Source organism: Carassius gibelio, chromosome B6 (assembly GCF_023724105.1).
Source record: "Carassius gibelio isolate Cgi1373 ecotype wild population from Czech Republic chromosome B6, carGib1.2-hapl.c, whole genome shotgun sequence".
Taxonomy (NCBI): Eukaryota; Metazoa; Chordata; class Actinopteri; order Cypriniformes; family Cyprinidae; genus Carassius; species Carassius gibelio.
The window spans coordinates 4405614-4424288 of record NC_068401.1 but is presented as its reverse complement, the minus strand read 5'-3'; the positions used below and the strand labels follow the sequence as shown (position 1 = coordinate 4424288).

Sequence of the window (18675 nt, the reverse complement as noted above, 5' to 3'; positions counted from 1 at the left end):
TAAAAAACAAAGCAAAATAGTATGACACAAGCTGCTTGTGCTGTCTATAGTTTTTTCATTCATACATAGCACTCTGTTTCTCATAAAGAACAAAGGAAAGCATGACAGCTAACTGCAGCGTCAGGTGTAAATTAAGAAAGAAAAGGCAAGAGATTCTCAAAAAACGTGTTAAAGAAGTGTGAGACGCTTCAAAAATACTCCCAACTGCCACGAGAGAAATGTTTAGTCTCCAACCAAGAGTATCAATGCTATCAGATGCTGATGAATTGCACAGAAAAACAGGAAGAGGGTAAAATACAAATTAACCCATGATTAGGGCTATTCCCATTTCATTTAATTAGTAAGCAATTAATCATATTCATGAATATACCGTATGAATACTGCATTGAGTATTTCATTGCACTGACCGAATGAAAACTCTGCATTCAGTGTTTGAATGCATCAAGGCACACAGTTTGGGTAGTTCATCAAGATTTTAGTTTCAAATCTAAATACATTTGGATTGGGTCCAGACAGCTAGTAAAAAAAAAGAAGCTACTATTAAAATAAAATAAAATAAAATAAAATCTACTACTATTAAAACTATTAATACAGCTATTATTATTATTATTATTATTATTATTACAAGAGCATTTTGTGATTTGGTGAAATAAAGGAAATCTGATGTTTCACGAGAATTTACTCAATAAATAGTGCAGATTCTTAAATATTTATTTATCTGACCTGCCAACTGAACATTTAACACTAGTCCTGGGGCACATGTTTTTTAACACTTTGTTTGTTTGATTATTTTTTAAATCAAGTTGTCCAACAATAGCTGCCACACTCAAACAAGCCATGATTTCACCTTTGACAGGTCGCGACTTTTAAATGAAAGCTGTTTTCCTCCAGAGTGTTTGCTCCTATCAGAGCAACACATCAGTGGAAACAAAGTGCCCCAAACTTGTCCTTTTACCTGCCACACAACGAAGACGGGACACGCTTTACGGGTTCCATTTTGTTAAAAGCTGCATGTGTCTGTTTCAATTTCTGTCTAGTGTGAGTTCAGCCACTTAAACGAGTGAGTGCCTCTTCACCACTCCGTATCCCTCTTTCAGAACAAAAGACGCCTGCAGCAGCAATTACTTGCTCTTTTAGCCCAAGCGTCTGCGGTCCTGTTCACAAACACAACCGAGGGACAAAAGAGAGCGGAGGAATCCTAATTTAGTTTAGAACAGTTTGAGACCACTATTCCCCTGACCACCTCCCTCCCCTTTCTCGCCATCTCTGGCAAGACTGACGTGATAAAGTCTATCAAAAATGACCTGGTGCTATTAGCAGTGCCAGGAGAAACTCTGTGGGCAGTGGCACTCTGAGATGCATTCGTTTATGGACTGCTGCTACACGGAGAGATAAAAAAAAAAAACAGTAGTATTTCTATTAAGTTGATGTGTGCAATGTCAACTGAAGAAGGGCTCTTTTCGGGGGAATCAACCTATGATTTGCTTCAGCAGGGATAAGAAAAGGTATTTTAACACCCCCAAAATTACACACTTCATCTGAATAGGCCTTAAAAGTCATGCTGGCATTTGGACTCCATGGAAAGTGATAATGATGACTAGAAAATTTAACGAGGCCTACAGTTCTTGTTCATGCTGACATTATGAGCCAAAGAGTTACCAAGCCAACTCCTTTAGTCTATCAAGTAATATAGAGTGACATACTGTGTCAAATGCTGCACTCAGGTCTAACAAAACCAAAATGGAAGAGGCACCAGAGTCAGTTGAGACCAGAAGGTCATCGATAACGGGAACCAAAACGGTCTCAGTAGTGTGCCCTGACCTACACCCAGATTGGAAAGGCTCTAAAAGGTTGTTAAAAGACAAATGAGAATGTAATTACAACATGTTTTAGGACTTTAGCCAGAAAAGTAAGATTTGAAATGGACTTGTAATTTGTTAGATCAGAGGTATCGCATCCAGGCTTTTTAAGGTCTGGTGTGATAGCTGCAACCTTAAGTTCACACAGAACAATCCCAGTAATAAGAGAAGAATTAACAATATTTAACATGAGGTACTGATTGTCGACAGACACCCCTTGCACAGAGTCGGGGAAAGAACCAATAGACTTATAGATAAATTCAATTTTATCCTCCAAAAACTTAAGAAACCTGTTACACTGCTGAACAGAAGAACGTGCGATTTGTTAGGTTTTAAAAATTTGTTAATAGTCTTAAAATTCTTGTTTGGGTTTGAAGCATCATCACTTATATTAAGTGACAGTTAATCTCTGTCTTTATCAGATAAACTAAACAAAGTTTGAAATGTGCACTTAGTATTATCATTTGTTCTCCTGTGCAATCACATTCAGACGTGTACAAAGTCCAAATACTCTTCAGAGTCACTGTATAAAGCACTGATATTGTTTTGTATTTTCCATGCATAAATATCATTACAAAACTGCACAGAATGCCCCAAATCAATAAATGATTCTACTAATGACAACTGCTACGTACATCAAGCCGGACTGAATAGCTATCAGTATGACAGGTAATCTCAAAACTGAATTGCATTGTGAATTTATTTGTTACTTTGCGCCCGTGGAAATGAAAAAAATTGAATCACACACATTTACACCAAACGCTCCTCAAGCACACTTGGAACAAGGTAAGTTGAAAACAAATCTGAACTACCAACCTAAATCCATATTTTATGCATGAATCTCCAATCAAATTATCTGGGTCACGGTCTGAGGTTGTTTTTGAGTGCTTTTCTCCAGCCGCCTGAGACTGAGAGATTGAATTGAATCAAATCCAATCAAATTGGGAACCACATACTTCAAAATGCACAGCAATGCAGCAGGCCCAAATGGATCCTTTACTGAGTGCATTGTGCCTGCTGAAATGCTAATATGTGAATATATATATCTAGGATAGCCTTGTAATTTTGGATGATATGTAGGTTATGTTCTGTGTACTTTTAGACTTTTTATCCTATGGCTTCATACTTTAAAACAAGATTTTCTTCGCCCAATGGTAAGACTTGTAAAGATGTAAAGATGACTTGTTTAAAGCTGAATCACTCAAAAAATGTCATTAAAAATAAGCGTAAAAAAACACTACTTTTTCCCACCATTATCATCATTGGTGTTTTTTAATTTACATTTTTTTATCATTCACATTATTGTCAATACTGTTTCTTATTTTGATTCCTATTATTGCAATACTATATTATAGTAAGAAATACAGATATATATTAGTTTTTTTTTTTTTTTTGACGTGCATCTGCACTTGTTTTTGGCATGTGCATGCTTAACAGCATTTGTTAGAACAAAACATACTAAAGTAAATATTGGACATTATAATGATGAGTATTGGAAAATGCTAAATTGTCATGAAGTTCCATTCTCATGTGCAAAATATAATTCATTATTTCATTACCAATACTCAAGTGTGAACCGTTATCAAGAAGACTGAATTGGTCAATTAAATAATCAGTAAATGGGATACTCACCCCATTGGCTTTGCTCAGGGCCTGAAAGTAAATGCTGTAGCTTTTGGCTGGTGACAGCGGTGCGTTCCAGTAGCCATTATAAGTCTTGTTGTCTCCTATAGTAAAGGGCTGTACTACAGCAAGGCTCACAGGGGGGAGTTCGGCCGCGAAATAGTGAGGTGAATTCAAGATGGAGGCGTTTTTGAAACTAACAGGAACGGAGAAACACTCCAACACATCAGTGGCTCGGCGAACTTTCTGCTTCCGTTGCTCTTGAACCACCAATTGATAAGCACTAGAGGGGAAAAAAAGATGAATTCATGTACTAAATATCAAAATACGTACTTAATATCTCATTATTGTAGCTAGTCTCTGATGAGGCCTCAAAAAAATTAAGTAAGAGGCACACTTCCAATAGGTTTTTATTTAAGTCAACACGAAACATGTTCACAATGCATTTAATTTCTGTAATGTGACATAGTGATGAGGAAAAAATGACATTCAATGAGAAAACTGGTGCACAATAAATCTAGCTTAATATGTAAGGTGCCAATTGTAATATTTAAGCACATCCTTTAGCATTATGTTGCAGCCTCTCGATTCGAGAAATATCTTCAGTTAGTGATGGCACATCCAAAAAAAAGACAGAGAGGGAGCTGTGCTCGAGGCAATTTAACGAGCCATTAAAACCATCAAGAACATCTCTTCCCGTAGCTTTCTAGGAATCACAGAAGGGCTTGTCAGCCATCAAGAATTCTCTAACGCTAGCAACTAGCTGCTAAACATCTCTATTAAACTCTCTTCTTGGAAAAAAAAAAACTCTTTAAACCTGCATGAGACCCAGAAATACACAGCTGCTTCTCCTCTTGAAGAAAACAACAAGGCAGGCGATGCAGTAGCGAGCCAGCAGAGGGAAATCTCTACTACGCTAATTAGCTGGAGGGGAGGTGGTGGATTTGTGCACATTGGGCTTTTTGAAAGTGCTTATCATGGGGAGGACTGGATAGGGACATGTGTGTGTTTCAGTACACGATGAATAGATAAGGACATCTTTTGAGCTTCTTGTGCTAATAGTACTTGTTTGCAATTATGTGGTCTTACGCCAAGAACATGCTTCCCAATTATGTGCAATTTGGGAAATGTATGTTCCGTGTAGCAAAGACGTGGCAAATTATCCTAGCCTCTAATCTGGCATCTTTCATAAAGGATAATTTCCCATGACCAAAGAGGCCTGCCTGCTTTTCTCTTTCAGACACACTGGATCTCCATTTCAAACTAATGGCTTTAAGTGCACACTGGATGTTGTGTGTTGTGCGTCCGCTCTAACCCAGGTCAAAAGATGCTGTAATTATAAACAATTATCAGTCACATATTTTTTATAAAGATGCTTATGGATTACCAGGGTGATATGCATTTTAGAGCACACTAACAATGGAAATACTTTAAACATTTTTCCACATTTATTTATAAAACAGGCATCAGTTTGGTTCTACCCTTAAATTATATAGAATAGAATAGAATAGAATAGAATGTTATCATATATTGTCTTGCCAAATGCTATTAGTTGTTTAAAACTCAAACTGAAACTATATATATATATATATATATATATATATATATATATATATATATATATATATATATATATATATATATATATATATATATATATATATATATATATATATAAAATTTGGTAACACTTTCTATGAAGCCATATTTATAATACATTATAAGTGTATTCTTAAGGCATTATAATGAATGCAAAATGCATTATAATTAACTTTTAATATGTTGTATAATCTCATTAATATTCATAAGAATAGATTTAATATATTATAATATTTACTTATTTGCGGTTATAGCGTTTAAGAGTTTGATGATTTATAACACAATGAACAAGCTGCATCCACTTTTACAAATTATTATTTTTCTCATAGTTATAATGTATTATGTAAGTCCCATATCTTGCAATTTTTCTGATGCTACTTTACCTAAAGCGGTCAAAGATCACTTATAAGTAGGAATAATAATAATAATAATAATAATAACATTTTTTTTTTCTTTCAAACAGCCATAAGATCAGATGAATGTGTAATATGACACATTTGCTTTAACAATTTTTATTGTAATATCAGTTTGGTTATTGTGATGGTACCCTTTAGACAGCGGTTGATAATTAACTCTCCAGCTACATGTCATCTAGCCGTCAACAGAGTATTAGTATGTCTGCTACTGTAAATATATGCTAACACTTTATTTTGATGGTCAACAAACAGATAAACTTACTGGAAGTGTCTTTGCAAGTACGTCAACTTATTGAGCATATTCTTGAGCATACTAATACTCTACTGAGAGTTAGTCGGCATGTAGTTGCAAAGTTGCTTATAGTCGATTGATTAAGGGGACCAACAAAATTAAATGTAACCATATAAAACTGCCTTTTTAGTATTAAACTCACATCAATTAATTAACATTACTACAAACTGTAGCAAGAAACTGTGCAGATCTTAAATAAACAATGTCAAGATATGATACAGTCCATTATACTGTAAATGAAGTAGATTTAACATGGTGTTCATTAAGTGTTATAAATAATACATTTAAATTTAAATAAATAAATGTATGCATTTAGCAGACGCTTTTATCCGTTTTTTACCTAACATGATTTCCCCGGTAATCGAACCCACAACCTTGCACTGTTAACGCAGTTCGTCACCACTTGAGCCACAGAAACAATGTACATCATACTATTAAACTTATAACCACAAATATATAAGTATTATGATGTATTAAAATTGTTGCATTATTCATGAGTTGATATAAAAAGTTTTTTTTTATTTTATAATGCATTATGCATTCATTATAATGCCTTAAGAATACCCAGGTAGTTTGCAAGGCACCATTTCTCATTGAAACTTGGTTTAACTTGATTTACTACAATAAAATTAACTGAAATAAAAATGAAAACTATATAGGTATATTTAAAAACTATTTAAAAAGGTAAAAAATGACAAACTTTACAATGACAATGTAAAATATTTCAAATACAAATGTTAACTGACTCAAAATATGAATAAAAAGTAGTATCTCAATGGTACTACAATAACACTGTCAAATACTGTTCAGAACTGTGCTTGCAACCAAATAATTGTCATTAATTACTGATGGGCTCCCATTGCACATCAACTGTGTCGACTTGCAATTTCGAGAATTTGCCAAAATCTGTTGCACATTCACAGTCTAAATTTCCAGACAGAGGAAGGCTCTGTTTAGGTGCCAAAACACAGCCAAATGGACCAGGATCCCCTCGAAGGCTTAGCATACAAATGATGCTTATTTGAATGACCGCATTTAAAAACCCTCAGGACCCCGAGTGAATCAACAGTAATGCACTTCTTCATTCAGTCAGTGCACTAGACCCCTCTTGGATGATTGGAGAGAGGAATCATGGGTAATCTGCTGTATTCTTGCCTTTTAATGTGCTTCGCATTTTTCCGCAGATCTAATTTATTTATTTATTTATTTATTGATCCACATTATATTTTCTATTTACTATAAGCAACTTAGCAAAAACATGTCAGCTACCTCACATTCTTTTAATTTGCAACTACACTGGTTCTCATTAGAGTATTAGTAGACAGTTAGGTCAGGGATAGGGTTATGGTTAGTCACATAAGTTGATGTACTTGCAAAGTTACTTACAGTCAGAAGAATGTCTGTTAACAAGTACTTAAATCTTCACAGCCAATGTTAAGGGTCCAGTGAGCACAATTTCAGGCTCCTAATCTCAGTCAATTGATAACAGCTAATTAGGATTTTAAATTTCCTCATTATATCTGTTATTTCTATATTCCCCAAAGAACACACTTGACAAGTACTTCCTTAGATTATGTTCTAAATGCAAATATTCTCAACATCAATAACATTTACTTTTATGCATTTGACAGACACTTTTATCGCAACTTAGATCGCATTCAAGGTATACATTTTGGATACTCACCTGACAGGGGCCCCTCGTGATTGGGCAGGTTTTAGGAGGACGGTGATTGTCGTGTCGGTCTCGTTGAGAGGAGAGTCGGTCTCGTATTCAGGCATGGATGGAGCTGCACACACACAGATTCATGTTAAAGGACACCAACTATCAGGATATAAAGCAAGCACAAACTGCATAGCTTAGCAGATCTCATCTCAAGTGACAAGGACAAATGGATGAGAACCGGATGTTTAAAAAGCTTTGCACTTTTTATCGGTTTATGTAACATGAGTTAATTGCATTTGCAAGTATAAAATGAACAATATTTTATAAAAGAGCTTTGAAATGAAAGTGCATTAATGTAAACACTTCATGCTTGCTTTACAATCTGAAGGAGATGTCAAAATCGTTGCATGCGGAATTTGACAGAATGTCATTAAAACAGAGTTTAGCTTGTATTGAACTTGGACTCAGCTGCCTTTCAAACACACAAAAACATGTTTTGATATTATGCAGAATTAATATTCATGTATTTGTAAAAACATTAATTTCACAGTATTACTCCTACGATAAAGCATACAGTGTTGAAGCCTGACTCAAAACGATCATTACTATGTAATCGTTCTGAAAATGTCACTCTCACATTACAATGTTTAGATTCAGTGAACAATACGGTTTTAATAAATGGTGTCTGGCGTGCTGCACAAATGCCACGTCATTATGAAACGGAACGAACTGACAGCCGCGGGCCAGAGGAATACGGTTAAACTTGTGGAGGATGTTGTTTACGATTCATGTTCTCATTATTTTGTTCACTTTACATTAACTGCATTCCAATGATATTTATGCCAATAATACCACTCGCTAATGAGATTTTCGCTCCAGCAAAGCTTCTTTAAGACACAAAAAAGTCAAAATGACAAAACTAATTATGCAAATTTTAGAAATGCAAGAGATAATTAGGTAAGCAATCAAATTAAGCTTATTTAACCCTGTCAGTTCATGTTCCCTGAAATAATTTCATACATTATCACCAGTCTGTCTGACGTCAATATTCTTTATCCATAAAGAACAAATGTCTGTCACATTAACTCAATTAAACTGGAACTTGAGGGTCTGTTTTACTATAATTGCGTATAATCATCATTAGCCTTTGGAAAATATCCAATAATCTTAGCTGCACCCTCAGCTAAAACCCTGCCGTTCCCTTACCTGCGATTTTGGTGGCAATACGGTTGGTCACAGGGGGGCCGAAGCCTTTATTTGTACTGGCTTTCAGAGTAAAGTAGTATGTGGTGCCAGGATGCAATCCTACGAAGAGATGATGGGTCTCATTTGGGAGTTTGAAGACATGGCCACGTTGTGTTGTCAAATCTGCACTGGGGTCTAGGGAGCCAAGTGCTTTATAGGTGATCTAATGAAAAAGAAGAAACCAATAAACATTTACAATGACAAGATCATTAAGAATTTCATAGATTCAGTGGAATCACAAATTTAAATGTATTATACCATGCATAGCTCACCAAAACGTTAAGTTATGTCTTAGATTATTCACCATTAAGTCCAAAACCTGAATTACTTTATTTCTTCCAAAAAACACAAAAGAAAAGGTTTTGATGAATGCTCATGTTGCTCCGTTACATACAACGAAAGCATACAGTATATTGACCAAAGGCTGTCAGTTTCAAAGAAATTAAATGTTTCAATGACAAACCTGTCTTCACATGCCACATTTACATACATTTTCAATTAATGACGGCTTAAATTAAAAAAATAGCCTGTGCTTTTATTGGATTCCTTTTTCACTGAAAGGAGAAAGTCATACAGTTTTGCAACAACACATGTGTGATGAAATAACATTTCAGTCTGGAGCGAATTCTTCCTTTAAACTAAATTTTTCTTAATAAGGTTAACCCTTTGGAACAGGAAAAGCAATTTAGCACTGAACATTTGTTTAACTGGATCTCTTTCTATTACTTTGGCTTTTCTGCATTCAGATTTTCTCTTCAAATATTTGAGACAATTCCAGTCACTACAAATGCAACCCAAATATTATATTATGAATACAATGAATAACAAGCACATTCAGTGCACTGCGCTGTAGATACAAGCCGCTTATTAAACACTTTTACGAGGCTTTCGGATTTGCTTTGCACATGTACATTTTAGAAAACGACATCCAACTAAGAATTAACACGCCCCAAAACAAATACTAAACTAGGTTACAGATAACCATTTTCATGCTAAGACGCACATACCTTCCATATCTTAGAGGAGGCTGATGGAAATTGATGGCCACAGTGAATGGGGGTAATCAAAACATTTTAGCCCTGACGTTTCACACTTCATAACTCCAGTCCACAATTCAAATCAAATAAATTGACAGCTGGGTGCCTGGCAGGCCCGCTGCCTAAAAGCTTTTCATGCATAGTGGAGTGATTCAGAATGCCCTCTAAACACTCTCACTCACACACACACACACACACACATCCGTGACTGTCCACTGACCACAGGCAACAAAACAGTCAGGAGAAGCAAATCTGCACATTCAAACCAAATATTACTCACACACATATTTGAGAGACAGACACAATTCACTGCTGAAACTTTTCAGACCTCGACATAAGACATCTCAGTGATTCTGAAATTAAAATTAATATTTGGAACATTGTTCATCTTTAGGAAAAAGACAACCACAGATGACATATATATATGTATATAGACAGTATATACAATACAGTCACTTAAAGGGACAGTGCAACTAAAATCAAAACGTGAAGTGTAATTTATTCCTGTGATGCAAAGCTATATTTTTAGCATCATTACTCCAGTCTTTAGTGATTCCTCATTCTAATATGCTGATTTGTTGCTCAAGAAAAATGTCTTATTATTATCAATGATGAAAGTAGTTATGCTGCTTAATGGACACATTTTAAAAAAAATCAGCTTTTTATTTAATGAATAGAAAGTTCAGAAAAGTAGCATTTATATAAAACAGATTATAAATGTATTTACTGTCACTTTTGCTACATTTAATGTGTCCTTGTGAGAAACTCTTTGTTTAAAGGTAAACAGTTTGAAAAAGCAGCTTGGTAAATATATGCTTCTGCAGAAAAAAACAAAGTCATTCAGGTTTGTAGCAACATGAAGATGAACACAGTTAAAAAATGACAGAATTATCATTTATTAGACAATGCTGTTTAATAAACGCTCTCATACTGACTCACACACACCATCTCTTCTGGGAGTATGAATGTTGTTGTATAGGACAAGAGCATGCAGTAACAGTATCCAGCTATTCATAGGTTTTCCTTAAACTTTCATGCTTGTTGTTTTATTTCATGTCAAAGGATTGTTTATACTGTCTTTTTTTATGTTTTCCAGCAGCCTAGTTTTGATTTAATATGCTATCATGTTTATGATTTCCTGTTGGGTCAGTAAATCACGCAGTGGTGCGGAGGTGTGGTGGAGCAGCCTGGTGTAATATACTGCCAAGCACAAGTTTACATGTTACGGATTATAAATCAGTCTTAATAGAGAGTTACAGCCTGAATTTTGCTTTTACAGCTGCCAATTGACTGTACATGCTGACAGAAATGTTTAAACCCTCTTCGGTCACTGTTTGGACAAACAGGTAATTCTGCTTCAACTCATGTCTTTAGTTGTGCCATAAGCATTTAATTGTGTTCTTTCTGTTTTAAATTCATAGGTTTTCTTGTAAATGAAAGGCCATTAGATATTGATGGCACGCCTTTTATTAAAGGGGCTTTTAAAATATCATCTATTGCCTTTAGTGAAGCTCTTCTGTAAATCTGTGCCCTCGATCGGTGTTAATATACTCAGCCAACAGCGGGTCGTATTGAACATATCTCGTAAAACACAGGTTCTTTACAGCACAATGAAACAGAAAGCGTGAGGTGGCTGAAGGGTATTGTTCGTGAAATATACAGACAGCTGGATAATTCAGCTGTAAGCTGCACTCAAGATGTTTTGATACAGGTCTGAGTTTGTGTCTAGTTCAGTGTAACCCTAGGTGAAGAAACAATTTTGACTGAGAAATTGCAGGTAAATTTCACCAACAATTACCAAGACACAACAAGTAACACACTGAATTTAAAAGTGAAGTGAAGAAAACAATTAAACATCTAAAATTCATTCTGCATGGACTCTCAACCCTTCAGAAAAGGGACAGAACTCACAAGGGATGGTCAATCCTGTGGGAGACTGAAAGTATGAAATGAAGAGGTGAGGATGGGGGATCTATATCTCGCTCTCATCTGTCCTTTCTCTCTCTTATCAGACTGTTGTCAGGGGAGACAGGAAGTGTTGGCCAGGGGGCATGTGATGCCACGCGACAGGCTGCTAAAAGTGGCCTAATGCACTACTGAATGCACTGTGGCTCTTTGTGAAAAGAGCCGCTTGAGTTTAATTGACCACAGCTGATTTGAAAAGGGTTCATTTCCCAGTTCAGTTTGGCAGTGGAGATGGGAATGTGAAGAAAACAGCCCTGTTTGTGGGAGATATTGGATTTATGGCTACTTCACTTCAGCAATGAGTAAAAAAAGGACATAGATGCTGTTCCAAAACACAGTGAGCAGCCTTTTAAAGGCATAATAAATGCACTAGCAACAAAAAGACTTTTCCAAAGGCAACTTAAGTACACTGCTTCTTATGCTACACTGGAAAAGAAAGGTGCAACTGCTAGTAAATTCCACGATCAATTACAAAGAAACAGCAGGAAACACATCAAATTAAAGATATTTGCAGTAGAAAAACTGAAATAGTATTTTCTTATGAAACACACTTTAAAAAAAGAATTACAGCTTGTTTTCATGCCTTGATTTGACCAAATGCATTGTGATGAGCATTGGAAAATGCATAAATATTAGCAACATTATAAAACTATTATTCAGTGTGTTAATGTAAGTTTTTTGTGTACCACGGCATTAGTAAAAGTGTGTGCCTCAATTTGCCCCTGAGTTGCTGCCTATGGAAATTGTTCCAAAACAGACCCTTGCTATGTTACAGTTCAACTGAGCCATATGAGGCAGATGCCTATGTAAACAGCAGGCATATACTGAAGGCAGCTCACTACGCTTTGGAACAGGGATAAAGTCTCTTGTGACACTGTCATTCAATATTCCTTTTTTTCATGTGACAAGTAAAACAACTAACAAAAAAAGGCACCCTAGAAGAACAAACAAACAAACCTGCAACCACACTTGCATACATTGGTCACAAAGAAGTACTTCAATAAGCTCGAAGCAATTAAACATCTAAAATTCATTCTGCATGGACTTTCAACCCTTCAAAGAAGATTATAAGAATCTGAAATCCAAGGCAGCTGTTATACAAGCAGATACGTGAAATGCAAAACTATAAACCCAAGCTGGATTGGTTAGTAATTCTTCAGCCTTTTTCAAGCCAGCATCTCCTGAGATTCAGTTGGTAAACAGACTGGAAGAGAATACAGAATATTATTTAGTATTCGGTAAATTTTGAGGGGTGAGTTATGAGGGTTTTGGATGCCAGGAAGAAATGGGGTTACACAACAATTGGTGTAGAGAATAATGTTACATTGCACTCAATTCATAAAACAGAATAAAATAGACAAAGAAACAAATATAGAAGAAAATACAGTACTTTACAAATACTAATTATATATTCTCATATATTGATCAATAACTGTCCACTTAGACACTGACCACAATGATCAACTACAATACAATGTGATTTGACATTATTTTTAATGTGAAAAATCTAAAAACATTGTCAACGCACAAAATATTCAAAACATGGCTCACCATTCTCCACAAACAACTATACGACATGAGAGAGAATGAAAATAGTTGAAAATGTCTATAGACTTGGTGATAAAAATTTCATTCTCCCTCAAAATAAAAACTTTACTTCATAGATAATACTAAAAAATAAAGAATACATAATTTGCAGATGAATCTTTTGTTTACTTGTTACTACTTACATAATTACTAAAATTATGAATGTCTTTTAAAGATGGAGTGAACCTCAAAAACTTTGTAAAATCCAGTGCCTAACTCATTGCATAAACCTGGTACCTTGTCAACACAACTTCCTTCCGACTACTAGCAATGTTATGTCAATGTCTGCTGTTTTGGACAAAATAAGGGTACTTCAATCTCACTGTCTCATGACATGACAAACGGTAAATAAAAACCATACTCTCAACATTAACCCAGATTTAGACCTCCCTCCAGCTGTCTCTAGACCAGACGTACAGGACCATGAGCCCAGTAACCGGGTTTAGCTGCTCTGGAGAGATAGGGGTTACTGGTTCTCTTAACTCGAGTGCTTGCAACTCAAGTGCTTATTGATGGAAATGAAAACAACACCATGAAGGCAGGAGGTGGGATGTGCACAGGTTTTCCTCCATCCCGTAAGGGCAGAGCATGTTGTTTATCTTCGTTAAAGGTGAAACCTTCCAAACTACATCATCACATAGAATGACAGCTCTTACTTTGACTTATTTAGAGAGAGAAAAAACGATTTTTACTTAGAAAAAACGTATTATGGTGGTACCATGGTTCATCAATGTTAAATTGATATGCTGACCAATTATCATGGAACTAACCAAGATTATTGTTTTTGTATTGTATAGTATTGTATAGTATTTATTCTAGTGTTCAAAATTTTGGGGTCGGTAAATTTTTTTATTTGTGTATGTGTGTGTGTGTGTGTGTGTGAGTGTGTGTTTAAAGGTTCACCAAGCCTGTATTTATTTGATCAAAATACAGTAAAAATAGCAATATTGCAAAATATAATTACAATATCAAATAATAGATGTTTTTTCTACATGTATATATGGTAAAATATGATTTATTCATGTGATCAAAGCTGAATTTTCAGCATCATTACGCCAGTCTTCAGTGTCACATGATCCATCAAAAATCATTCTAATATGCTGAATTGCTGAAAAAAAAAACATACTATTATCAATGTTGTTTTATTTGAATTAGAAATTGAAACATGTTGAAACTAATTGAAATATTAAATGTCTTTATTGACACTTTTAATAAATTCAATGTATCCTTGCTGAATAATAGTATTAATTCCTTTCATAAAGGCCAAGAATACTATGGTATTTCCATGGTAGATATCTAAAAATCTTAGCATGAAAAAATTACCATGGCATCATAAAAAGAAGTACATGGTACATTGATGGCGTCTGATGGTAATACTTTGGTACTGAAATTAATGTACAATGGTCTTTATAAATTTCCATCGCTATCTCATGACCAATTCGTACGTATTTTAAGAGGAGGCTAATTCGTATGAATTTGTTTATGACCTCACTCATACGATTTTATATAATTTGTCTTAACTCAAGTGTCAGGTAGGTTTGGGGCGGGGTTAGGTGTAGGTAATTCGTAAAAATTAATACGAATTGTGTAGCTCATAAAATTTGTACGATTTGGCAAAAGTCATATGAATTGAGTGTGGTCTGAAATACAATTTAGCAAAAAACATGGTATAATAATATGGCAAATTGTTGTTGCAAAAAATCAGCTCAAACTCAAATGTCATGTTTATTTCAAAGTGTATAGATAACAGTATCCAAAGAGAGTGTCAGGGTGCTTTCACACTAGCAGTTTTGGTGCGCACCTGTGTTCGATTGATGTCAGAGTTCATTTTGTTTGGATGATGTGAACATGGTTGTCTGAATTATTTGCACCCGCAAACTGTACCTGAGACCATTGTACCACTTAACCATTGAACTCCGGTAAAATTTGCTGCTGATGTGAATGCAATTGTACCAAATCGCAGAAGTGAATGATGCTGGCTTGATGATGCAAACGAATTGAGGTTCAGACTCAAATAATAGAATGTGAACACTGTCCAGCGGGGACAAGTGGAGGGGGAAGCAATTGAACTCGGGTTTGGACCAAGCAATCGAACCAAATGTGAAAGCACCCTCAAAGTCCCTGTCCATCACTCCCCTGAAAAACCATCAGACATGTGGGTGATTTGTTCCCACGTGACTCCAGACAGGAAGCCATCAGAAACACCATCGCAAACTCACAACATGTCATGCAAATTAAACAAAACAAAGATCAAGGACTAAACAGCCGTGTGTGCAGAAGTGTTCTGCTATTTACTCATCCTCATTTGCATAGAGATAAAGAAAAATGAAAGAAGCAGGAGGACAAAAGACACCTTCACTTTACACGTCTCACTGTTGATTAATAAGGAGCTGTTGAGGATCTTCTCTGTCTTACTTTTGCATGTGCTTTCAAACGCACAATCTTATTTTGTCAGCAAAGCAATTAATTTCTGAAAGGCTTTGATGGTTTGATAACAGGAGGCTGTTGTGCAGTGAAACGAAGGGAGAGCAAAGAGGCAGAGAGAGAGGGAGAGAGGGGAAATTTGATCAAAAATATGGATTTTGATGCAGGACACATCTCAGGTACTCAGAAACTGATCTGAAACACACTGTGATGTGTGTGTGTCATATTTAGCAGGCTCCAGAGCTGCTCTTGCAAGTGTAGATCAATGAAGCACCCAGTACTTCATTACAAACAGTACATATAGGGTGGTGTGGCCTAGAGACTGGCAACCAGAAGGTTACTGGTTCATTCCTACAAGGATTGAGTCATAAGCAATCATCTCTGTGTCCTTGTTGTAGGTACTAAACGTACTCGGTTACGAACGTAACCTCGGTTCCCTGAGATACGGAACGAGTACTGCGTATGGGGAAAAGCTCCTTTTTTCCTCGATACTGAAGCCTTTTTTTAATAACGCAGTGCAACTGCACTGCCATTGGTTTAATCTGTAAACTTTTTTAAACCAATGACAGCGCTGCGTAGCTGCGCGAGCCTGTGGCGATGCAGCGCGCCAAAGCCCGCCAGAATGGGCGGGGCGAATGGCTATATAAGCAGGCAATCGCCAGAGGAAATCAGGTCATACGACTGAAGCGACGACACTGAACCCGCAGCCTCGTGGCACGGCATATAACGCAGTACTCGTTCCGTATCTCAGGGAACCGAGGTTACGTTCGTAACCGAGTACGTTCCCTTTCGATACTTCACTCATACTGCGTATGGGGAACGAATTCAACCGCGCCGTGCCACGGTAGGGAACGACAAGACTTAACTTGAACACCCTGGGGTCCAGAGGATAAGTGAGAGGGCCGGAGCCATCGAACCCTTGACGCTACACTGCTGAGAGGGAGCTAGCTCCCTGGAGGTGGTATGATGACAGAGTCTGCTAGAGGCTGTCGTATCAAACCGAAAGAACCCGAGCATGCAAGGTCGGGATATCCAAGTTATAGAACCTGACAAAAGTGGACGGCGAGGACCAGCCGGCCGCCTCACAGATGTCCTTGATAGAGACACCACTAGACCAGGCCCATGAAGAGGCCATCCCTCTAGTAGAGTGGGCTCTAACTCCTATGGGGCACTCAAGGCCCATAGAGGAGTAACATAGAGCGATAGCTTCAACTATCCAACGCGAGAGGCGTTGCTTTGAGACCGAAGACCCTTTGGTGCGGTCACCAAAGCAGACAAAAAGCTGGTCAGATTGCCTGAACGGCTGAGACCGCTCAATGTAAATTCTCAAAGCCCTCACTGGGCAGAGTAAATCCAGCTCCCGCTCACCTGACAACGGAGGCAGAGCTGAGAGGGAAATTACCTGTGCTCTGAATGGCGTCGAGAGCACTTTAGGTACGTAGCCATGCCTGGGTTTTAAAATGACCTTAGAGTCATTGGGCCCAAACTCAAGGCATGCAGGGCTCACCGAGAGGGCCTGCAAATCGCCAACACGCTTGACCGATGCTAGAGCAAGTAGCAGAGCGGTTTTGAGCGTTAGGGGCCGAAGGTCAGCTGACCGCAGCGGTTCAAAGGGAGGTCCTTTGAGTGCTCCAAGGACCGTGTGAAGGTCCCAAGTGGGAACGGTAAGAGGGCGTGGGGGCTTCAACCGCCTAGCACCTCTCAGGAAATGCACAATGAGGCTGTGTCGACCCACTGATTGGCCAGCAATAGGAGCATGAAATGCTGCAATGGCTGCTACGTACACTTTGAGTGTGGAAGGGGTGAGACCCTTTTCTAGACGCTCCTGGAGAAATGACAGTATCGGAGATACATCACACTCAACAGGGTCTTTGTTTTGTGCTAAGCACCAGTCAACAAAGACTGACCATTTTTGGGCATAGAGGCGTCTTGTAGACGGGGCTCTTGCCTGAGCAATGGTGTGTAGTACGTCCCCGGGGAGGCTCAGAGGCTCCCATCGAGGGACCATACATGCAGAGCCCAGAGTTCTGGCTGTGGATGCCAGATTGTCCTGTTCGCCTGAGAGAGGAGGTCCCGCCTCAGGGGGATCGGCCATGGGGCTTTCATGGAAAGCCTGAAAAGCTCCGAGGACCAAACTTGGGTCCTCCAGAGTGGGGCCACTAGGAGGACTCTGTGTCTGTCTTCCCTGACTCGTCTGATGACCTGAGGGATCAGAGCAATCGGGGGGAAAGCATAAAGAAGGAGGCTGGGCCAGTTGTGGGCCAGTGCATCTGTTTCCTTTGAAAAATAAGTTGGGCAATGAGAGTTGCTTTCTGAGGCGAAGAGGTCGACCTCTGCCTTCCCGAAAATCTCCCAGATTTTGAGAACTGTCTGGGGATGGAGCATCCACTCGTCCGAGGGGACATTGCTCCGTGAAAGCATGTCTGCTCCCAGATTCGTCTTGCCAGGTATGTGTGTCGCCTTGAGCGATCGCAACCTGGGTAATGCCCATTCCAAGAGGCGCTTTGCCAGTGCGCAGAGGCGGCTGGACGAAAGGCCGCCTTGGTGATTTATGTAGGACACCACTGTCATGCTGTCCGACTGGACTAGGATGTGGCGCCCTTCCAAGATTGCCTGAAAGGATTGAAGGGCTCGTTCCACTGCCAGCATCTCGAGGCAGTTGATATGAAGATGGCTTTCTTCGTGCGACCACGAGCCGAAGGCTGGTCTGCCCTCGCACAGAGCACCCCAACCCAGGTTGGACGCATCTGTTGAGAGTACCGTCCTTCTGGAAACCGCCTGTAGGGGTACTCCACGACTGAACCAAACAGGGTTCATCCAAGGCTCCAGGGCTGCTAGACAGGCCTGGTTGACCCTGATGCGAAAGCGGCCGTGCCGCCAAGCATGAGGTGGGACCCGGAGTTTCAGCCAGTACTGCAAGGGCCGCATTCGTAGGAGGCCGAGCTGTAAAACTGGGGAGGCGGAA

At 38.2% G+C, this 18675-nt stretch overlaps 1 protein-coding gene across 9 annotated transcripts in view; it reads right to left on the bottom strand.

Moving 5' to 3' along the window:
* Nucleotides 1-18675, bottom strand: part of ptprt (protein tyrosine phosphatase receptor type T) — a 233346-nt gene that overhangs the window by 84337 nt on the left and 130334 nt on the right. For all 9 annotated transcript variants that reach the window (XM_052559577.1, XM_052559568.1, XM_052559569.1 and 6 more), the window contains exons 10-12: nt 8659-8860; nt 7474-7576; nt 3492-3765 (exon numbers count right to left, since the gene is read on the bottom strand). In XM_052559577.1, coding sequence (XP_052415537.1) covers nt 3492-3765; nt 7474-7576; nt 8659-8860 — 579 coding nt within the window. The remainder of the gene's footprint in view (nt 1-3491; nt 3766-7473; nt 7577-8658; nt 8861-18675) is intronic.